Here is a 23,717-nt window from a genome sequence, read left to right on the forward strand (position 1 = left end):
TAAAGAGTTGTAAGAACTACCTCTACTGAGTTCTGCTCTGTGCCAAAGTGACCCAAGGCCCAAAGGGCCTGAACTGCTTTGCCCTTTCTCCATGACCCAACAGTTGTAAATTGAGAAATTGGAAAATCGGAGATTACATACAACACTCCTCAAATCCATGTTGACTTCTTGAGTCTTAAAAAGATACTTCCTAATCACTGTGCAAGACAAGTACTTGACTAGACTCTGACCTTGTTCAAGTTCAAAAGCTTTTGGGTCTCCAGAACTTCTCTCCTGAAAGCTACACTTACTTGCAAAGTTAACAGAAGAATTGAGATATTCTAAATTGATCCTAATAAATATTGGTCACCAGACTGGAAAATTCTGGTTAAGAAAAAATATTTTACTGAATTATCTGGATAATTATTCTGGTTCACCTGATTTCTTTTGCCAGAATAGATTTAGGCTGTTTAAAATTCAGATATTGAATAAGTGACCTATCCCAAATTAATCTCCAACTGTGTATGTTATGTTGCTGTTTAGTCATTATTTTTTCTGACCCAAAAAGAAGACAAAATTCTGTTCATTTACATGGTTTATTGTTGTAAACATTAAAATTGTCTTTCTCAAAGAAAGAATTTATCAGAAAAAAAATCAGCGTCTCTAACTGTCATACACCATAGAAAAAAAGGCAGTGACTCATATCATGTGCCATACTAGAAATATACAAAGAAAAATACTACAGAATATGGCAATATTAAAATTCTTACTCAAACAAAATAATAAATTAACTGACAATTTTAGACATAAAAAAATTCAAAGTGCTCAGTTATTTCCAGGGAGTTATGTATATTATAAGCACTCTGGAAACAGTCAAAAGCTGCTGCATGCAAGTTTTGTTTAGCTTTAGACAACAAAATAATCAAGATATAAACTTTCTTTTTATCAACATCAACGGTACATACAACACTTACAAACAAGGAATGTTGGACGGTGTTACAAACACTATGTGTCCCTTTTGTCAGGATTTTCTGATGTGTAATACTTGTGCCCACCTATTTTACAATTGAGAAAATGTTTAAGCTCAGATAACTACCAATCTTTATAAAATCTAACAGACTACATAGTGTCTGAAATACTATTTATATAATATAGACATTACTGAAGTAGCAAGTGCCTATAACATTTTCAACCTAGAATCAACATGCTTGTCCCTTTTTTATGTATTTATTTTCTTTTTTTTTGCAAACACACTTATCTTTTAGAATTTGTAATATTTATTCATAAATAGGCACAAAATAATTTAAAAAGCCAAACTGCATTGGGTAAATTTACAAGCCTTTGCCTTCTTCAACTCATGCCACCCACGCAACATTTAGTTTTACTATATATTACAGCTTTCTTTACAGCAGAAAACTTTGAAGTCTTGTTAAAGGGCAATACTTGTGGGTCCCCTTAAGATGTGTCTCTGTGTGTGTGTGTGTGTGTGTGTGTGTGTGTGTATGTGTGTGTGTGTTACATTTGTCTGAACTGCAACAACCAAGCATGGCCAAACATTTCCCATTATACATTATAGCAATCTTTCTTCTGAACAACAAACTGATTTTTAAACTGAGAATAAAAAGTTTATACCACTGTATTGTGTGTAGTCCATGTTCTAAATCCAGGATGGCCCGGAGCCAAAATGCCCTTTCAGGTTCTGCCTGCAGGTTAGGAAATAGCAACAGTTTTTGTTTGTTTGTTTGTTTTCTTTAGGGATCAAGGGGGCTAGGAGGGTTACAGAAATGGGGGGCAGCTTGAGCTGAGACTGCTCACACGGCTATCTCTGCCCATGTGACTTGCCCCCTCTTGACAGTTTCCATTATCATTCCAGTTCCTTTGAAGTGCTTGGGAGGAGGTCTTAGAAAGGTAAAGTGTCCAGGAAAAGTTTGTCAATTATTGCTGGCGGTGGCACCAAGTCTTCCAATTTCAGGTAGAAAATGCGCTGTAGCCCCTGTGTGCAAAGGGTACGAAGTTCTGGGAGCTTCCCCAACAGTTTGGACAAATAATTGGGGCGGTTCAACCCCCCATTGTTGAAAGTCACGTGGTCTTTGAGACAATTTACAATCTTGTTTTGCAGTTCTTCCACTCTCTTGGGTTCCTTGAGCCCGTGTCTCTCTGCAGAAAACATAATCAGAAACAAAAGAAGAATGTACAAGACAGTTAGCTAGTTGGCAAAACCAAGGAGAATCTGTGACAAGGGAAACTCAGGACAAATCCTGCTAGGCAGTTCTGGGGGGGAAGCGCCCTGCGCCTGCAGTACTGACCTGTGACCATAGCCAGGGCAGCAATGCAGGAGAAGGCAGAAATGTCGATGTTCATATTCTGCAAGTTGGAGGAGAATTCAACAATGGAATCAATCCATTCCCCAAAGCCACGAACGCATTGCAACCTGTGCAAGACCACCCCATTGCAAAAGATGAGTTTACCCTCCACTGGGTTGGACCTGCAATTAATACCAAAGAGAGAGAGGGGAGAAAAAGAGAGAGAGAAAAGCTAAACAACTAATTACTTGAAGAGCAATAAATGAGGGATTCAAGAGTCACCTAATTACTGAAGAGTTAATAAAATGTAGACCAGTGGACCTTGAAAGGGTTTAATTTCATAACAATCAAGAACGCCCCCTATCCCACCTCCATTCCATTCATCCAAGGCTTCTGGGCTCGCTTCTTCTCTTGTCTTTTTTTGTTTTCTTTCTTTTTCTTCCTTTCTCCGACTTCCATTTCCTATTCTGTCTTTTTCTCTACCCCACCCTCTGGTTTCCCTTCCTCCCTTTCTTTTCCTTTCTTGATTTCTCTCACAGCCTCCCTGGATTGTCTCCTCCCTCCCTTATTACCTGTATGCTAATCGAAGGACAAACAGTTCTAAGAAAGCTGATTCAAAAAGCAGGTCTTGGTCGGCTTTGGGCAGGTCTGCGAAGCCAGGGATCTTCTCTGCCCAGCCCCGGATGATCTCCATGGAGCCAGTCAGGAGATCATAGAATTGCTGGATATGCTGGGTGTCATCTCCACTCATTTGATAGTCAGGGTTCGCCTGGAACTGGAATTTCATTTTAAAAAGCACTTAATGAGGTTCTCTAAAATATATAACCCGTGAAATTGCTAACCCCGTTTCTAGTAGGGGAGCCAGGTTTTTATAACAATTAAACCTCTCTCTGACCAGTAAGGAAATTAGATGTTCCGGGGCAATTAATTCAATTAGGGATGGTGCTACGAGGTCGCTGCTTTAAATATGTAAATTTCCATTTCCATACAGACTAAATACAGTGCCATCCAGCCCTGGGAAACGTTCACTCTTATCTCCACAAAACAATTGACATGTTAGTATTCATGCTAGTCCCAGAGTGGGCCTCGAGCTGAGACGCCCTTTTGCAAATCTTAATAAAATTGCAGTCGCTACCAGGTTTGCTCAACATACTTCCTCCAATTAAAGCCCGCATATTTTTCACAGCTGGAGTAAAAACGATCTAACCACTTGAACCCCCACCCCACTGGCATTCTTTACACCCTCTCCTTCCCTTCCCTGACCCCCAGACAGGCCCCCACATCCTTCCCCAGCACAGTGCCAGGAAGGATGAGGATTAAAGCATCTATCTCTATGGAGGACTGGGAATAAAGTAGATTGGGAAGGGGGAGAGTTTGTACAGCCCCTGGATTTCATGGTAGAGGCACTGGTGTATATGGAAGAGGAGGGGCGATGGGGTAGTGGGGTAGTGGGAATTCACACAGCTTCAAACCCTGTGGCTTGTCCCTCTCCTCCTTCCTCCATCCTGTCCTCATGTCTATGCCCCCAGCTACATGGACTGTCTGAAGGTCTGAATCTTGAGGCCCTGGCCAGAGCTGCGAGGCATATACAGCCTTGCTTGCCTTCTTTACCCCCGTTGAATCTGAGAGTTAATGGTGGATGTGGGGAGGGGTCCTGCCCATCTGTCGGTTTGTCCACATGATATCACCCCCGCCAGCTTCTTACCCTGGAATAGTCCAGGCTGGTCATAGCCGGGTTGGAGTCGACATGGGCCCTGACGAGGGCACTGATCAGACTCACCGGGGGCGAAGGGGGAGAGGGCTCCTGTGGGCTCTTCGGTTTCGAGGGCAAACGACCTCTCCGGCCTTTTAAACTGTCTGTGCGAACCACTGCAAAGGAAGAGCCCTGTTAGCGCCGCTTTTCCGAGCCCAGGCCCAGCTGCTGCCTCGGTCCCTCCCCGGGGAAGGCCGCAGCCGCGGGGCACCAGGCTGAGCGGCTGAGGGCCCCAGTGCTTGTAAAGCCTTCACTGACTAGAAGCATTAAAAAATGCGGGGTTATTTTATGTCTTCCTCCAAATGGGTCGTATAGTTAAAGGAGAGAAGGGCCTGGCGGCTTTCTCTAGGGAAGGCCGGGCAAGCAGGCAGCTGCAGGGTCCTGGAGGCCATACTGAGGGGGAGTCGGAGATCCCCAGCACCGGGAAGTGGAACGTGATGCTGGAGTATGAGCAGTGGTTTCCTAAAGGCGCAAACTGGAGGGTCGGCAGCTCCCCTCAGCCTACCTTCTTTGACCATCCCAACAGCCAGGCACTTCTGAAATCGGCAGTACTGACAGCGATTCCGGCGACGCTTGTCCACTGGGCAGTTTTTATTTGCTAAACACACGTATTTTGCATTTTTTTGCACTGTGCGCTGCAAAAGGAGACAATATAGACCAACATTTGTTTTCTTCTTTTGAAAATCAGGCAACTCGGAGAAAATTTCTGTTATGTGACTGGGGTCTACGATTCCTCCCCACAAACACACACATACACACAATTCCATTTTATTTTTTTCTCTTCCTTTTCTTTCTTTCTTTTCTTTTTTCCTCCCCCAGGGCATTTAACAGAAGAAAATTGATAGCGTTAACATTTGAGCTAACCTTGCCGCTCCTTGCTGTGTTTTATATGCCAAGAGAAGGAGAAGGAGACGCTCAGTAAATACAAATCCGTGGGCATTCATATTATTTACATTCCTTGGAGACCTTCTCTATTTAAAATGATAAGATTATTCAATCAGGATGGCGAAATAAAGAGATCACTTAATTTGACCATAGGGAATTCTGTTCCACTTGGTTAGCTCAGACACGGTTCTCTGTCCTAACCAATTTCATTCTGAACAGGGAAGACAGCTCCTAGCACATGCAAATGACCCTCTTCCAACTCCGGCTCCAGCAACTTCGGGCGGGGGCCAGCCGGGTCGGCTGAATGCGAGGGGGATGCGACCCTGGCCTCTCAGTCTTTCTGCTTCCCTTTCTCAGACACCCGGAAGTCCCCGCCGCAGCCCATGGTCTCCTGCAGGGCAGCTTCGGCGGACCCCGGAGAGCTGGGCAGTCCCGGGAGAGCTGGGGCTGGGCTGCTGGCACCAAGGCAGAGCGCACACTCCGAGGTCCCGGGCACTAGGGGCTCCCTACCTGCCTACTCCGCTCCCGCCATTGCTCACCTTAAAGAAGCCTTTGCAGCCCTCACAGGTGCGCACGCCGTAGTGTTGGCAGGCCGCGTTGTCCCCACACACAGCGCACAGCCCCTCGTTGGAGGGGGAGCCCCGCGACGGCGGTGAGGGCACCTGTGTGTCGAGCAGCTGCGACGCGTGGCCGATCTGCAGGCCCGGGAAGCCCATGGACGCGGGCTTGCGAATGGGGTTGGGCACAGCGAAGGTCTGCCCGTCCACCACGTGGTGGCTGCCGGCGGGCTCCGGGTTCATGGGGACGTGCAGGGGCCCGTCGAAGCGCATCTGGCAACTAGACACCGGGGTGCCAGGGGGCGATTGCTTAAAGGAGAAGAGGGAGAGGCGGGAGACTGGCGTTTTCCTCTGCTCAATCATGTGCGTAGTGGCCACGTAGTTCTGGTGGAAGTTGTGGAGAGACCCCGGGTCGTCCCACATGGGGCTGTGCTGCACCTGGAAGCCCGGGGTGGTGGGCGTCGGGGGCGAGGAGGGCTTGTAGTAAACCGACCCGGAGTGCGGCATCATCTCCTCAGACTGGGGGGGCAGGTGGCTGTGTTGCTGGTAGTTGTGCATCTGAATGTCTTCTACCTTAATGGAGGACTGCTGTCCGGACAGGGGCATTTGGTACAAGCAAGGTGGCTTGACGTCGTAGCCTGTGCTGTAGTTGTCCATAAAGGTACTGAAGCTGGGGAGAGAAGTGGTGGCAGTGATTTCAGTGTTGGTGAGGTCCATGCTAAACTTGACAAACTCTGGAGTTAAGAAATCGGAGCTGTATTCTCCCGAAGAGTGGTAACTGTAGCTCTGAGAAGCGGGGCTGGCTCCTTGAGGCGAGGACCCATACTGCGCCTGAACACAAGGCATGGCTGGAAATGAAACAGGGTGATAACACACTCAGCCTGGTCAACTGAACACTTTCTCCCGGGCTCGGGTACACCTGGAGCTACACCGGCAGCCCGCGGCAGTCAGAGAGCGTGTAGGGGCGCTAGAGGAAAGGCAGGAGAGAGAGAATGCTGCAGAACAACAGTTTAGGGCGTGGAAAGACTAACCAAATAAAGACCCAGAGCTAAAAAGCTACTGAGGGTCTACACTCCTGGGTATTTCCAAACATCTCCCCCATATCCCCCCCAACTCATCCCACTCAGATGAGCCTCTTCTCTGAAGCTCAGATTCAGCAGTCTCTTTCTAGAAATGACCATCTAGAAATGAAGTTGAATTTCACAATGAGAAAGTTGTTCCCGAAGGCAATGGGTCGGGCAAACCTTAAGTTACAGGGTTTGCCTTGTCCTGTTTCTTGATGTTTGGGGAACTCTGGAGAGTAAAGGAAAGAAATGAAGTTGCACTAACCTTCAGCCGAGTTACAGGCGTTTTCGAGGAAATTAAAGGTGGACAGTGTCGTAATTCAATGAAGGACAAAGTTTCCAAGATTTTTAGAAAAGCAATGGGGAGTCCAGCCTGTCCAATCTCCTCCCTGAAATACAGACACAGGAAGCTTCAGGGTTTCTTCCCGACAGAGATTCAGCTGGGCATATGTAGACTCACCAGGCAGGCCCTTCCATGCCTTCCCTGTTTGTCTCATTGGAAATGAGTGGGAAGCCTTTACCAAACATAGCACTTAAAATGAATGTATAAAAGAAATGACTTGAAACAACAGAAAATACCACCCATTGCACTGTGTAAATCCTTGCAGAGAGAAGATCCTGCAAGAGGAAAGCTAGTCCATGAACTCATTTAACATTTATGATGTAATGAACTGGCCCCTTTGCTATAGTGTAGGTGGAGAGGTCATTTCCATCTTAGGTTAATTCAGGACCTGAGTATGAAGACTAGAGTATGAAAATACAGCATTGGAACCTTCTCTTGCATTTTTTTTTTCTTGTGGTGAAATTGCCTTTTCTTTTGGTAGAGGGGAAGAAAGTAGAAGTCAAGAATATAAAATGAGAAAACAATCTTCCCCCTTACAAAATGTTAGAAAGGCCTTGACTGAGAAGGCAATTTGAGTGGAAGCATCCGCACTTCTAAAGTGCTTTTGACAGAGCACTGGGATTGGAGCTACAGATAAATTGATGTTCACTTTTCCAGAAAACTTGTCTTTCAGCATCTTTAATGGTCACAAGGCTTAATGGTCACAAGGTGGGAAGAGGGGATCTACTTTTCCAGGAGCCTCTTAGGTCAATTGCAGAGGGGGGACATACTGCTTATATGGTATTGGCACCAATATTAGAAGTGTTTCCCAGCACAGCAAGATGAACACCTTCCCCATAATGCCTTCCACGATCTGCCTTTCTGGAACAAGGCATTCTTGTGTCCTAGTAATTTTCAGATGTTCCCACTTGGAAGACATTCTAGAGCACAGACAATCTTATTACTAATGGAAAAAGAAAACCAGTATCCCCTCTTTTTATTCTTTCCCCTCCCCCACAATCTTGCTTCATAGTGGTGGTGGGGGTGGGGGGGAGATTACCCAGAAAAAGCAGAAAGGAGACTCGAACCCAACAGCCCTTAGAGATATTCCTGTGTTGGATATTAACCCCCTGGTAGCTCCACAGTTTCATAGCTGTACTCTTTACATATTCATATTCTCGCTCTGATACATTCGCAAACCCAAGGACAGCATATGTCAAAACCAGAAATTTCAGGCAACTTAGTAACAGGACACGCTACCAACACCACCCTTACTCAACAATACCCGGGAAACATCGCGCGCTGGCCAGCCGCGGAGACACAGTTCCCAAGCAACGCATAAACTGAAGAACTTTCTCTCCCTGTCAGTTTGTGGGCAGCTTCCCTCGTATACATAGGACTTGGAGTCTCCGTGTTCACAGGCCACAATCAATTCCTCACTAACAGCAAACTTTGCGCACATTTCCGCGGGCTAGTCCTCAGCTCCCAAACTGTGGAGTCTCCCTTCCACGTCCACCAATGAGGAGCCTGGAAGCCTCTGTCGAGAGCCAACTCCCCACTAGTGCCAAAGCCGGAGTTCGAACAAATGCCCCCCGGTAACTGCGCGCACGCACTCCCCATCCTTCGGTCCCACTCTCACTAGAAGCCTCTGGCTCCCACTTCCAGAGAACCTGTCCCACACAAGTGGAAAGAAGAGACGTGCAAAAGAAGGAAAAAGCATAAAAGAAGGCGAACTGCATGGGCTGCATCTACTCACTTAGGAGTTCTCCGCGTCTCTCTTCATTCATTCAACTCTGCCGAAGTGCAGTTCCCTCTGGGAGCCCGGGCGCCGGGGTCGGGTAGGGGTGGGCGAGCTGGGCGAAGGGAACCCGGACACCTCACGGAGGGAGGGAGCAGGGACAGGCGGCCGGCTGGACAGGCAAAAGGGACCGCGGAGCCGTGCGCGAGCCGCCGGGCGGACTGGCCCTGGCCGCCAATGTGCCTTTGTTTATGTGGCTCGCGCTGCCGCTGCCAACATGCACCTAAAGTCTCCGCGCGTCAGCGCGCGTCAGCGGCCCGCCGCCCAATCGCCGCGCTGCCGCGCTCCCTGGACTCCTGGCCCGCGCTCGCTTTGGTATATTTCCGACCTGACGTCACGAGCAGGGCCGATTTTAAGGTGGGAACCGCTCTGCGTTCACCTTGGTAGCCAGCTTGGGTGGTTTTTGGTGTTTTCTTTTTTTCTTTTCTTTTTTTTTTTTTCCGAAAGAGGTGTGACCTCTCCCAGGTCTGCGCAGCCCGCAGCGCCGCGACACTTCACTTTCCCCGAAGCCCCTGCGCCCTCGCAGCGGCTCGGCCGCTCACATGTGGGGAGGGTGCAACAAAAGCACCGGCGGAAGGCAAGGCCGGCGTGGGCCAGGTAGCACGCACCTGGAGCCGCACGGAATGGGATGTGCCTTGCAGCGTCCTAACCTCTCCCACCCACCTTCGTCACCCCCTTAGCGGAAGAGCGTACAGATGTCCCATGACACGAGACGCTCAGAGGGCTCACGCAGTTCGGGTGGGATTTCCCTACCCGGTTCATCCCCTTTTACTCCCTTTTCCTGTCCCAGGCCTCCTCTTCTGGCATATATTCATTCTAATTATCTCTCTCTCTCACTCTCTCTACCCCACCCCCACCCCCCACACTCCCATCTGAAAGGGAATGGGAGTGGGGGTAGGGCTTATTTTTCTATGTTTCCTCATTTCCATGCAGTGCCCACGTTCGATGGAGGACGTGGTGCTTGGGGCGGGGGGGGAGAGAAAGGGGAGAGGGTAGACAGTGACCATGACCCAGCTCTTTAGAAACCCCAAAAGTCAGAGTGAAGCGTCGCCCCTTTTCCTTTCGCAGACAATGCAGCCGAGCAGCAGGCAACAGGTGCGCCTTCTGCAGAAAGGTACTCTGATTCCCACCTTCTGCAAACTCTAATACTTTCGATACTCCTCGGTGCCCACCAACTCGTACCCCTTCCACGAGTTTTAAGGAAATAAATCGACCTTCGTTTGAAACACAAGGTCTATTACAGCCTCAATCTTAGAGCCCAGAAAGACTGGACAAGAAAAGCGAAGCGGGTGGGGATTGGGGGCAGCGTCTCCGCAAAGCGTAAGGTGTGAGCCTACAGCCCAGCCAGGAGAGGGGCCCGAGCTGGCTGTGGGAGCGTGTCCCACCCCCGCGGCCGTCCAAGTCGCCGCCGCTTCTGCTTTGCAAGTCATTTCCCCTAGCCACGCCGAGAGCGCAGGGAGCTTTCTAGCAAAGGAAACGCCGCAGCTCCGGAGGGCAAGCCCCCTCCCCGTCTCCCGGCCGGAGCTGGGAGGGCTTCCTAGGGCTTCTCCCGCGGGGCTTCCAGCGGCTGGGCCTTGGGAGGGAGAGCCGCCCCCGCTTTTCTACTAGCGCAGAGCGTCCCAGCCGCCCCTCCTTTCTCGGTGTGGCTCGTTTCCAGGCAGCCGGGACCCTTTTGCAACTTGCCCCCCTACTCGTGTTCTCAGTACCGGCCGATGGCTCCGTGGAACTATTCGGGATCCCGGGCTGCTCAACCCTAATCTGCAGCCCCGCCTCTGCCTACTCCCTGCTGCCCCCAGCTCGCCGGCGGCTGGGGAGGCGTTGCCATCAGATGCCCTGCGGCTGCCCCAGGAAGCCGCGGGCTCTTTTGCGCCGCAGCCTCGGGGAAACCTACGTGACCACCTTAAGTTTCCCCCAGATGTTGCGGCTGCCGCTGCTGCTGCCGCCGCCGCCGCTGCTCGGCGATGCCCTAGCGGGCGCGAGAAAAAAAATAAAACCAGGAAGTGGGTGGGGGGGGGCGGGTTGTGGTGGCGGGTGAGGGTGTGTGAGTAGGGGGATGAGGAGGGGAGGGCGAAGAATAGCATATTAGCATGAGCTCGGTAGCGTCAGCGCCCCGTGGGCAGAAGCGATTCCATGCGAACGAAAGGGAAAAAGTGAGAGTTTGGAGAGCTGGGGAGAAGGAAGGGGGTGGGGGTGGCGGTGACGCAGGGGCGCAGGCATTGACGCACCGGCCAGGCTGGGCCCAAAATAGCAGCAACTCCAGCTCAGAGGCGCCCTCCCGGGTTCCCTTCCCCTTCCGCGAGGGAGCAGGGCGCGGCCACGGGAAGCTTTCCTTGATCCCCGCGGTGGGCCAGGCTCCCGGCCGCTATTTTCAGGCAGTCGGAAACTCAAGCACAGGCACGCCGGGGTGGCAGTTATTATTTTTTAATATAGTCCTAGGAAAACGGGGGCCGGGAGAACTTGAAGGTTGTAACCACCAGCCTCCATACACATACTCCCGTCTAAGTAGATACATTCACTCTGCACGCTTCCCCCTCCCTCATTGCCATTAAAAACACATTCAGTTTAGGTTGGGTTGAGCCTGGGACAATTTGAAAATGCCTCCCCAGAGAGCTGAAAAGTGTCCTGGAGTTCTTAAAGTGAGCTCCAAGGAAGCCAAACATTGTAATATGATGCCTTATTCTTTAATAACAACCTGTCGAGTGCGGCTTCCTGATAACAGCCTTTGTCCAAGTCTTAATGCAACCAAGAATGAAGGGTCGTTTTCACAGCAGCTTATTATAACAATTATTATTAACTGGGAATATAATTAAATATAAAATTAAATATAAATTAAAATGAGAGAAAGGGGAGACCTTTCTCATTTATTCCATCATCTGTGTAAGAGTTCTCTCCTCTTCAAAGTCTATTCCGGTTTCTGGGAAGCTTTTACTGTTTCTTAGGAAGACACGCCGGATGTAAGACTGTTAAACTCGTTTAAACCAATTTTGAATAAGCTACTTCTTAGGCTGGGGTTTCTGTAGGACCCGGATGAGATGGGTTGGAAAGGATTCAGCATATAGATCATAAGTGTTTAAAAAAAAAAAAAAAAAAAGGCCACGCTCAAAACCCCAGACTAGTTTTCCTCACCAGATTCTGATGGGACGATGTCTCAGTAGCACCGCCAATGTGTGTGTAATTGACTGATCCAGTCAGTAGGGGGCCTGACTCCACAACGTTCAAGAGAATCACACACACACACACACACACACACACACACACACACACACACACAAGCTATTTACTACCTAAGCTAAACCAAAGAGAATGCTGCAGGCCCAAATATTCATATTGTGCTGGAATTCATAAATAACTAAAAATCTTTGATTCTCTTCTATTTTCTCCAAAAGGGAAACAGTTTTAACACATGGGATTAGGTTCACAAAAGATTTTCTTTATTTCCTCCTGCTCATGCTTAACTCACTGTCAGGTCACAGAAGGAAAAAATCAAACTGGTAATAAAATCTCTCATTTTATCACCAAGAAGTTCAAATTGGCATACAGTTTGGAAAAATGAAAGCATGTTTTAAAATCCTATGATTACATGTTAAATAAATTATAGTTTAGAAGGAGATTCCTGTGGGTATATTTGCTAGTACATAAGAGAATGCTTTTGTGCATAGAGATTTAATTACACATATGGAATCAAAATGTAGAATTGAACAACCTTTCAGAAAATGTTAAAACGATGCTTTAGGCTAAAAGAAACTGAAATTCTGCATTTATATGACTGCAACCCTTCAAGATTCTTGAACATAAATAGTTCAAATAAAGTATTTTATAACTCAATTAAAATGACAATAATGGCTTTTTCAGGCCCCCGCAGCCGATATAACTTTAAACTATTGTCATGTATAAATGTGTAAAGTTACCCCACAATGAAGGTCTATTTTCTTAACAGTTTTTAAAATGAGTGGGAGTAAAAATTGCTCCTATCCTCTTTTGAAACCAACTAAAATAAATTAAAAAGCATTACTATTAAGAAACACTATTGGATGACCACAGAAAAACATTTAGGAAAGTAATGTTACTATATTATCTTTTATGACATTAACCAATATTAAGCAGAACATATTGGTACATGTAAACATATTTTCATTAAAAATCAACATAAATAATACATATACTCACATCTAAACCAAAGTAGTTTATTTTATGCATGGCTAGGCAGATTATACTTAATAAAATTGAGCTTTTGGCATAATTTAGAAAGCAAACATGAATGTAATCCCATAGGATTTTCTATTTTAATGCATGGGAAAGAGGCCTTTAGGGATTTATTTCACCATTCTTCCCAAATGAATTCAGAATAGACCTTACAATGCAGATATAGTGAAACAGACATACCTGTTATGCTTTAAGAGTTGAGGCAACTTTAAGATTTTTCATAATAAAATTACTTTGTAGAACCTATTTTTAGCATTACAAGATATATATTTTAAATTACATTTGGACAAACTCATTCACAGCATTTGTTGCCATTGGGCAGTAAGTCACATTACTGATACAAGAAATAAATTTTCACTTTGAAAAAAATCTGTTTCTGAAAATACAAAATTAGTTTTTACTTCTGAAAGTGTTTTTATTGTTTTGCTTTTGCCATTTCATTTGCATTGACAGGATAGTAATTGACCAAATTGTTTGTTCCTTTCTCATAGGATGGTTAAAGAACAAGTCAATTGCTTTGTTAATATTCACATTTTGGATAGTTGTAGCTTTTATTCAGTATTTCTCAGCCGATTTTTACCAAAAACCACTTAACACAAATACTTTTAAAATTATTTCTTTCTTTGATACAGAACTCAGTACTAGAAATGTGTAAAGATGTGCAGGAAAAAAACAGCATTCTTTTTTCTAGAAGCATCTTCTTGTAAATTGAAATTATAAAACTGAACATATGGTAAAACCTCATGCCACTCAGAAAGTATTTTGCATAATAAAAATCCTTCATTTTTTGTTAATACTTGACACCCAGTAACCATCTCCTAAATACTTGCTTTTAAATTAACCACTTAATATTTTCTTATTTAAGAACTATTTTTTATTAGGCAAAGAAGAATAACTTTGGTTTTAGATTTCATTGCTAATTTTAGTAAACATAGGCATCACTAAAATGTACAAAGTCCTAAAAGACAGTTTAAAGATTATGAAAATAAGTTGCTACATGCTAAGAAAACATCAAATATCTGCAAATTCTAAAAGTAGTTAATAGCATTATAACACTACCAGTATTAGATAGCATTTATTTAAATTTAGATAAAATACATACATTTTGCAAGTTTTTATATGTAAATCACAAGCTGGCTAGTTTTTGTTCTATCTTTAATGATAAAATAACCACTTTTGATTTTTTCTTCAGACTAATTGGTGAATGGAATGTCTCAATTTATTTTAAAAAATGAAGGTATTGATAATATTGCAACAGAGACATATATGCCCTTTTTCTCATCAGAATTCTGCAATTATCAAGCCTACAATTTTAACACTACAAAAGTAACTTAAAGCAAGGACCCTTATAGTGATAAGTAATAAATCTAATTACCATATCCTTTGAATAGATGTAATATAAATTTCATTGCTCACTTAAAAGTTCTAAAGTTAACAGCATAAACTTGAAGTTGAGTAATTAAGTAATCCTTATATAGACACTTATTAAAGTATTTATACATATTATCTTAAATCTACATCTATCATTTTGCCAATTAAAATTAGGACTTTAATTGCAATTAAGTAATTTAATTGCCAATTGAACAGCAAAATTGCTAAGTGACTAATTTTAATGCCTATTTTAATTACCAATCATGACTGGGGAGGGAGCTAATCAAGTTACATCAAGCAGCACCAGAGTAATGATGTGAAAAAAAAAAAAAAGGTAGAACAAACATTCAAGGCTACATGCTTCAAAAAAAGAAACATAAATTAAATAAATGCAAACACAATCCTATAAATGTATAAAATACTGTATTTCAATATCTCAATACAGAACATGAAAGGAAACAAGATTAATTAAAGAAACCCCTGTCAATCTTCAAAGTAAGGACAACCAAAGTCAAATTTTATATGGTATTTACATGGCACCCATGCTAACCCAGATAAAAACAAAAGCTGTATACAGTTGAGAATAAAAGGCTGTTTCCTGCTTGGCTGGTTAAATATTTACAGACTGGCAGTTAAAAAAAATTCTTAAATGAAATACCATAAAACAGAGAAACAAGTTTCCAAATGCAACAACGTGGATTTTGCATTTGAAAAGCCAACAGGGCAAGTGCAATGGGGCACTATACTCTTTCCTGGTTGTTCCTCTCAGCCACACTCACTTGAATGAAGAGTTCTATGAGAGGCCTAATGCCTATCCATAGCTGTCCCATGTTACCCTGAGAAAAACAGACACCTGGCCAATCTTAAATATTTTAAATTTATTCGGGAGTAAAAATAAGAAAGCGGCTAGGATTACATCACAGTTAAAATTATTTGGCATGGGGAATATACCTAATTCAATAGTCATTCTTCATTCAGTTAGAATAAACATGCCTACTCAAGATAAAGGCTGAAAACCAGCAGGCAACCAGAAACACTGGTGAAATTTTTCTTGGACAACACAAACATATTTTCAAAAGTTTTCATATTCAGACTAATTCTCAGATTAGCAATATGGAGGGGCACTATTGAAAGGAGGAGGTGAAGTTGAGAACTCAAAAAATAGAAAGTGATTCCCTGTAGACAGTAACAATTCTAGTACTTTCTGACTATAGGGTTTCCCTTGGCAGCCAGCCAGCTCATTTAGAGTAACAATGGAAATCCATCAAATCTTCATTTAAAATAAAAGTCATGCTGCAAGATACATATTTTATTTTTGTTGCCATATATATACCAAAAATATACCTACTTATGTCTACAAAAGGGCCCAAGATTATTAATGAAATATATGTAAGCCTATAACTTGAGGGAACAGCAAATCGTGCGGCTTGGGATTTTATTTACTAATGGACTTCAATTGTGAAATGAAGCACAGCAGGACTTTCGGCCTGGCTTTTGAAGAAGGAACACTTTAATAATCACTGGGCCTGACAAAAGACTGCAATATCTGTTCATGACAATAACAGCTTTATAAAGCAAGTTCTGTGTGACTGATTAAAGGACACACTCACCGCCTATTCACAAGTCATGGAGATGGAGTCATTATTGACAAGCTCACCATCACTACTGATCACATTTAAGACACATCGAGTGCTGGTGCTACAAAGGGAAATAAAACCTCAGCCATTAAAAGATTTAAAAAAACAGCCCCAGAAGACAAGATTGCCATAACTTATGTATATCTTAATGTGTTCTGTATAAGATTTTCTCCTATATACACACACAAAGGATCTTATTTGATAATAATTATCAAAATTATCGAACTAAAGCACTAGGTAACAAATCAGCCACTACAAAGGAAAAAAAAAAAAGGAGAAGCATCGTCTTATAATTTCACAATAATTATGAAAGGACATGATATATAGACAAACTTTCAAAATGTTAACACTTTCCAAAACTTGACATGACTGAAAGTAAATACTTTTTCAGACTGTTCATGTCTATCTTAGGCATTCTGCTAGTCATTAGTTTACATGAATTAATGTTTACATAGTGCCAGAAGCAAAAAGTTTTAAAAGTATGTCTCTACCTTTCAGATATCCCTTAGTAGGTAAAAGTAAACATAAAGTTTAGAAATTCTAGTAAGTTATTTTACTTTTTGCCCTTAAAGTATTGTCTTCCCGTGTGATCTATCTGTATTAGTGAATAGAAAATAAAGGATACAGTAAGACAACCACGTTTATAATCTGAAATTAAAGGCAATCAATTAAAACATTTTATTAGTCACCAGGATATTTAAAAATGAGACCTGTGAAATATTGCAGAATCACTCCACTAGGAGAGAAGCAACAACTTAAGTATGCTGTCACTGACATGTTGGGAGGAAAAAGCAAACTACCAGTACCACCATGTACATGATTCAAATTAAGCTACATAAATAGTGAGTGCATGGGGTTGTGGGTACAGAAACTGGTTCGCTGAGGAGGTGCTACTTACATTTCCTGTATTTCATATTTCTGAGAACTGTCTTCTGTAATTTTCAAAGTGTAGGAATGGTTGAAGTTTGAAAATAAATGGAGAATTTCAAATAGTTAATGAATAGATTTAGGAGCTATACTGAAACAACTAGCAGAAAATACAATTTCTGGAGTTCTTTAATTTTGTACGCTTAAAAGTACGGTGTTCCTAAAGATGGCTAATTCTTGTTGAAGTAACTAGCTCTGGAAGTCATATTTTCCATTTCTCCATACTTCATCTATTAATCAGTTGACTGGCAATTTCCGACACCAGTTTTGCTAAACTTTATAAATTTTGCTTCCTCCAGAGGTAGGAGGGGGAAGGAGATGGGCAATACAGAAACAGATTTTACAGCCAGAATATGACAGGGCCCCTTAAACTACAAATAGATGTAGAATTTTAAATGTAGCTCTGTAGCTCAATTTATACCACAGAAATTGCGAGATGCTATCTTCCTGTTGTTATAACGTATCAGGTCAAGGGATATAAATTGTACCAGGTAATTCATTTTGCTGTTCAGAGAGTCATTAAGTTCCTCCCAGAATATATGTGATTGATATCCCTGGAGGTGAAAGGCTAAAGGAACCATATGGCAACATGTTGCATTCCGTATGCTATCTGCCCATCCGTGCTTAAGCTGTCATTAGCAACATCTGTACCTTACGGAAATCCAGCTGCGCCGACGACGGCTGACGGAATTGTACTTGGGGGGAAAATCTAGCTTAGCGCCATTAACTTGAGACTTACAGTCTATCTACCAGGACGGATGGAAGCTTTCACAATTAGACGAGACGACACGAATGCTTTATTAAAGTTTAATTTTGAACTCCCAATTAGCGAAAGTGCATTACAAATCGATTGCAATTTCCTAGAAGGTGCAGCAAGTTCTCTGCCTGCCTGCCACGTGCAAGACGCTCCACAGCGAGCTTCCCCAGCTCCGGGCAGCAGAAAGGGGATGGTTCAGAGCCGATCTCCGCATCCCAGGAAGTCCCTAAAATCCGCGCCAGCCCCTCCTCCCGCAGGGCGGGGGCGTCCACGGCGCGAACCCGCCAGAGGTGTAGGGGGAAGTGTGGGGGGCTGGTCCGCAGCCTTCGAGGGGTGGGGCGACAGGAGGGAGCGGCCGGGGGAGGAGAAAAAGGCGGGCGGCGGGAGAGGGGGCCTCTATTATCTCGGCTTCTCGGGAGGAGCCTCGTCTAGTCAGTCACGCAGGAGAAGTTTCTCTTTCGCTCTTCGCGCTACACACCCAGATTGGCTTCCAGCGCGCAGGCGAGTGGGGCGAAGGAGGGGGGACAAGAGTCCCGGAAGGGCCGTCCGGCGTTCACACCCACCCCTGTTCCGCTCCTCCCGCCCCAAACAAAGTCCCCCGACTCTAGGTCCAGGATACGTTACCTGCCCGGCGCTCCCGGCCCCTTGGTCACCGCATCCCCCGCTGGGCGCGCCTGGTACGGGTCCCGCTCCCCGGGGCTCACAAAGTGGTCGCCCCTGGCTGGGCGGCTGGGTAGATGCCCCTCTCTGGACATGTTGGGGCGGTTTTTGGGGTAAAGGGAACGCGGGAAGTGAAAGCGGAGGCTGGGACAAGGGGAACTTACTGATAAAATAGAAAAAAAAAAAAAAAAGCCCACAGGGCCCAGGTCCTGGCCGGGGGCGAAAGAGGCCTGTTACCTTTCGGGGGGTCGCGGCCGACCAAGAAGGGAGCCGGGGAGTCGCCCGCCCCCCTCCCCCGGCCCCCGGCCCCCGGCCCCCGGCGGCGGCGGCAGCTGCACACAGAAGCCCATTGTCGCCGGCGTCCGGCGCGCAGCCCCGCGGACTCGGCCCCGCGGCCAAGCGCGTCAGCGGCCCCGTCAGCCGGGCCGGGCCCCGTGACGCGCGCGCAGCCCGCGCTATAAATAACCTGCCGCCGGGCGGCTCGGGCGGCTTTCCAGTGACGCTGGGGCCGAGGCGCGGGAGGAGGAGGGCGAAAGGAAACAATAAAACCGCCCGGCAGCCTCCCAAGTCTCCCTCCTCCCTTCCCAGGCCGCCCGCGGTCCTTCGCGTCGAGCTCCTTTTTCCCCGCCCCGGCCCGCCCTGCGGGGAGCGCGGTTCGCGGGTGGGAAGGAGCCCGGCGTGCTGGCGTCCCCTAGTGCTGCCGGGGCCCCGGGGCGGGAGGGGGTTTTTCCCGCACCCTGGGATGACGAGGAGGGAACTTGGCGACAAGTTTAGTGAGGGGATCGCTGTGTTCCTTTCTAGTCCAGTTAAAATGACCCGAGCTTTTCCCGCTCCCTCACACACCTATTCTAGTACAGGTCGGATGTGTTTTTGTGGTAGTAAGTCCTCAACCGAAAACAAAAGCGAAAAACCTGTCGTCTTCAACGTAAGCATTATCTAGGTTTTTGTGGGGCCAGGCTTGCATTAGTGTTTTCATTCGGGGGGTTGTATTATAGAAAGTGTGCCCCGTAGTAGCAGCGTGGGGAAGGGTTCCAGGACCCAGGCTGTCAGCTCCGGTGCATTTACAGGTCTTTTTGCCGTAGAATTTAGCATAGGCCTGAAACATGGCATAAATGAACTTTCTAAAAGTCTATAATCTCAACGTTAAAGAGCTTACTTTTTAACTCTGGACTTTAATAAAGGCTCCCACTTTAAAAGGGGCTTTCTCTATAGGAAAGTATTAATATTTTTGTGGAGACTCTCACTGCTACCTTCCATACTCAGGCAATTCTGTCACACACCCTGACACTTGTCCTACTCATTAAGGTACCCACATACAACTGGAGGTAATCTGTTTTCTTGGACCAACAATTAATAGACTATAAAACTGTATTTCGTCTTGAGCAAAATGTCTCAGCTATGAACATATTTTCTGAGGTTCTGATGTAGACATAGATATAAATTTGCAGATGCAAGCAAGGTGTTGCAGTGACTTGGCATGGTTAGAGTGAGTTACTAGTGTTGGGGGAAATGGTTCTTAGTTCACTAGTGAGGCAAAGTGGTATAGTAGAAGGCTCTCTGAGCTGGGGTTTAGAAGATAAAGAAATTTGAGTTTTAATTATGTCTTCACTGTACTTTTCTGTGCCACCTTGCAGAAACCACGGCCTTTCTCTGCCGCACTTTCTTCATTAACATTAAGGACTGATAGTTCCTTTTCTACCCTTACATTCTAGGATGTTAAAGGATATTGTTGTGTCCAGGGATAAAGTTTTATCAAATAAACATAAGCACCCAGTGTCTCATGGGAGACAGGTAACAAATGTAGATTAATTTGGTCTTCTGACATTTTAAAATTTTGTACATCTTAAAATATATTAGGGCCACTTCAGGAAAATAATGAATTAAAATATACCATTAAAACTATTTTAAGAGGAAAAACTAGTTGTCACAGTCTGCCTCATTTACAGGACAGCAGACATATTTACAGTCTAATGATGTCACAGGCCCTTTCCAACACCACGTTTTCTCATGTGAGCAAATGGATTATGGGTAGCAAAATGCAATGAGATCACTTTCTCCAATTTTGCTCCCATTTCTGGTTTGTGTGGTTTTTAAAAGGAATGTTTCCGTTGAAAGACACTGAATTGTTTATCACTAAGTGGTGTTATTGAGACAAGGGAAAGTTTTCTGATTTATCTTATCAGACAGTCAGAATATGCTTTATTCTTCTTTCTTCAGGTTGGTGAATCAGAAAACATAAAAGTGGCAAAACAAGTTTAGAGCCAAAACATTTGCTTCATATAGACACCGCCAAAGTGTGATCACAACTAAAAGTTAACCAATATTTTTCCAGTTCCAAAAGCACATCTGTCTCTCTTTCCCATAAAATGTTTGATATGTCTAATTTAACTTAGCCTTAAGGTTCTTTCTTCTGCTCCTTATAAAGAGGTATTTTTCTTTCACTGCTATTTTCCTGAAACACTGAGCTTCTCTCATAATTTTAAATTAAAGCCCTTTTGCTTACTTCTTATCCCTTTTTTACGTGATGAGTTCCATTTTCCATTATCCCTGTCCTTAAAAATTTAATAGGATGAGAACTAGCATATATTGGCGAAATTTGAAACATGCCCAATTTTAGAGGGGAGGGAGGAAACAAGATTAGCTTTAGAACCAGTAGAAATACAGTAAAACAACCAGTTTCCTCAAAACTAACAAAAACAAAAAAATCATAACGAAATTCGTGAAATAGGGGACTGAAAATACGGAAAATATTTTATCTGGATCTCATTGATAACATAAAGCTTGTTACAATTTTTCAAACATAGTGAATGTTTTAGAATGTGAACATTTCCCAATCTTCTGAAGTTTCTGTCTACCTGAGGTTAAATCCTTTGAAAGACTCCTCTACAGCAACAGTATTGAAGAATTTATTAGAGAAACTACAGTGAACTCTTGCCTTATTACTCAGTTAATCCTGATCTATATTTAGAGAGTGGTGCCAGCCAGGTTGAGGCTTCAAAGGAATGAGCACAAATATTTACCATATCCTGTGCAGTAGAGTTTTGGTGATTGAAATGAAAATTCATCTTGGAAAATATCACTGAAGTTATAGTATAAGCAAATCTCAGCAACCTTCAAATGGATAAATAGAAGGTTAACAAGAAAAGTGATGAGGGATTCTCAGTATTCCAAATGAAAGAAAAGAGACAACTCAGATTTAGAGGTAGGAGCCTTCTTCATTTAAAAGGCCAAGAAATTCAGGCAGACAGTGTCTTAAAAATAAGGGTGACTAAATTCAGGAAAATTACAGGGCTCCCAACATTAGTTAAAAATGTGGACATATACGCACATAACCGGCCCTTCTGATGAGGCTGTCCTGATTTTAATGGGTAATGCCTCAAGCTGCCCAGACTTTGGTATCCTCCCATTGATGGGAGCCACTGCAAACAACTTTGTTGTTCTAGTATAAATTATCAACCTCCAACTAGGATTTGTTAACTATGAATTTTTTAAAATCCTCTGTGTGGGTTTAGGGTCCTAGACTTGTTTGCCCTCGGTTTCATTCCTGGTTCTTCTTTCCCCTCCTCTGGTCCATATCACAGGGACACTAATCCCTGCAAGCTGCATTTCCAAGCTTCCTTGTGAGCTGGTTGCCAGCTGGGTTTGAATGGGAAGCTGGAGGAGGACAGTGGAGAGCTGGAGGGTAGGAAAAGCTAGAGTGTTCCCCACCACACCGCCACACTCCAGCTCCGGCCAAGTGATCCATGACCTCTGACCCTGTGCCCCGGTATCACAGCCTCTTTCCTTTATTCTTCCATTTTGGAGTCACAGTGCCTTCATCCTTTTGAAAAATAACTGTCCCTTTTTTGGTTTCTTAGCTCTGTTCTCACCTGTTTTACAAATTTATTGAATTAAATTCTCCCTATGTTAAATACTCAGAGCAGTTTCTGTTTTCCTGGTTGGAGCCTGAATCCATATATCCCTTTGACAGGCATTACTGGACCGTATACACGGAAAATTCGATTATTCCTTGAATTTCTTTTGCTAGGAATTCTTTTTTAAAATGTGCTACTTAGAAGTGCTAATAAAGGGTTCAGTCCTCAGAAAAGCAGGATAAAACCTAGTACACTTTAAAAAATCAATTTCCTGTGGGCATAATATTAAAAATTATAAACACAAAATATTACATAACTTCACGTAAGTCAGAACAGGGCAAATACATAGCTGAGGCTGAAACATAAATTCCATGCCAATAAGAAGGGTGGCATATAATACCTGTCAAGGCTTAATTTACATCACACATTTGTGAGGCCTACTCATTCACTAGCTTGTTTGCCAATGGTCTCCGCCTCCTCAGATCTTAAACGAGAGAAGGAGAGAGAGAAAGAAGAAGACACCTACATTACTAATTTGAAACCTTATTATATATGTGATTCCTTGGAATAATATTTTGAAATCTACATCATGTCTGTATTTTTCTTTTCCCTGTATTTTCTGCTATTGCTTCTCTCCTCCCTCTCCACCCCTGTAAGCAGGTCTCCTACTGGGTGTCCATTGTCCCAAGAAGAGGTAAAAGGAAATGCAAACAAAAGTGATCTATGAGTATTTCTGGCTTTGTTTTATAAAATTCTAAATTCTTAAGAAAAAGAATCCAAAGTATCTGGAAGAAGCTTCAAAGGGGAAAATATTTTTCTGAAACTGTTAAAAGGATTCCCATGGACACATACAAGGGGAGAGAGACAGAACGATTAGGTTTCCTGAGGGAGAAACAAGGAACTAGAAGCTGATACTGGGGAAGTAGCCCAAGTAAGAAGAGGCCGGGGTAGACTTGGCAAAGGAATCCCAAGAGGTTGTGGTTTTAGCATCCAGGTGTGTCACGGGAGACAAATCATCACACAAATACTACCTAGACCTCACTCATCTGTACTAGAGATTGCACTAGTTCTTCTTTCCATTGACCGGTCTTCACCCTAGGGAGCCAAAGTGACTGGTCAAGACTTGTACAGGAGCCACCAGGAGGGATCTCTGTATTTCTTTGTTCTCTGTACTTGAACAAATGTAAATTGCCACCACAGGGCACGAGCCTGCTGGAGAACAGAGCCAACACAGAGAAAATGGATCCAGGAGATGAAGATGGAGAAACTGGGTGCTGAAGACCTTTGAGCTGTTTTTGGAGCTAGACTGATCACTGGACTTTCAAATCATATGAGTAAATTTGTTCTCTTTTAGGTGAAGTTAGCTTGGATTGAATTTTCTGTCATTTGAAATAGAATCCTAATTGATACACTTGTCTCCAATACCTGTTCAAAGCCTTAGTGGGGCATAGTAAGTACAGAACTTAGCTGTTGACCAATATCAGTGCATACACATATGATACCAATTTATTAACTTACTGCTACTGGGCCAAGGAAAGGGAGTTGTAATATTATCACACGTGTGGCATGTCAGAATCAAATTGGAGTACCTGCTTTTGTTTAAACTTCCAGGGAGGATGGAACTCTTCTTACCACAGACATATTAAA

General features: G+C 44.2%; 1 protein-coding gene across 4 annotated transcripts; it reads right to left on the reverse strand.

Annotated features, from left to right (window-relative positions):
• Positions 1-556: 556 nt before the first annotated feature.
• NR4A2 (nuclear receptor subfamily 4 group A member 2) lies at positions 557-18,495 on the reverse strand. 4 transcript variants are annotated; one of them, XM_063791212.1, is made up of 9 exons: positions 18,181-18,268; positions 15,846-15,933; positions 6,807-6,930; positions 5,460-6,325; positions 4,541-4,670; positions 3,988-4,151; positions 2,855-3,057; positions 2,286-2,464; positions 557-2,136 (listed from the first exon to the last, which is right to left on the reverse strand). In XM_063791212.1, exons 4-9 carry the CDS (start codon positions 6,321-6,323, stop codon positions 1,880-1,882), a joined length of 1,797 nt encoding a protein of 598 aa, XP_063647282.1. In that variant the 5' UTR covers positions 6,324-6,325; positions 6,807-6,930; positions 15,846-15,933; positions 18,181-18,268; the 3' UTR covers positions 557-1,879. The 4 variants fall into 4 exon arrangements, with proteins under 4 accessions (XP_063647282.1, XP_016805323.1, XP_003949952.1 ...); XM_016949834.3 differs by having other exon boundaries at positions 15,846-18,495; XM_003949903.6 differs by lacking the exons at positions 15,846-15,933; positions 18,181-18,268 and adding an exon at positions 8,620-11,780 and having other exon boundaries at positions 5,460-6,147.
• Positions 18,496-23,717: the final 5,222 nt, after the last annotated feature.

This window comes from Pan troglodytes, chromosome 13 (assembly GCF_028858775.2).
Source record: "Pan troglodytes isolate AG18354 chromosome 13, NHGRI_mPanTro3-v2.0_pri, whole genome shotgun sequence".
Classification (NCBI taxonomy): domain Eukaryota; kingdom Metazoa; phylum Chordata; class Mammalia; order Primates; family Hominidae; genus Pan; species Pan troglodytes.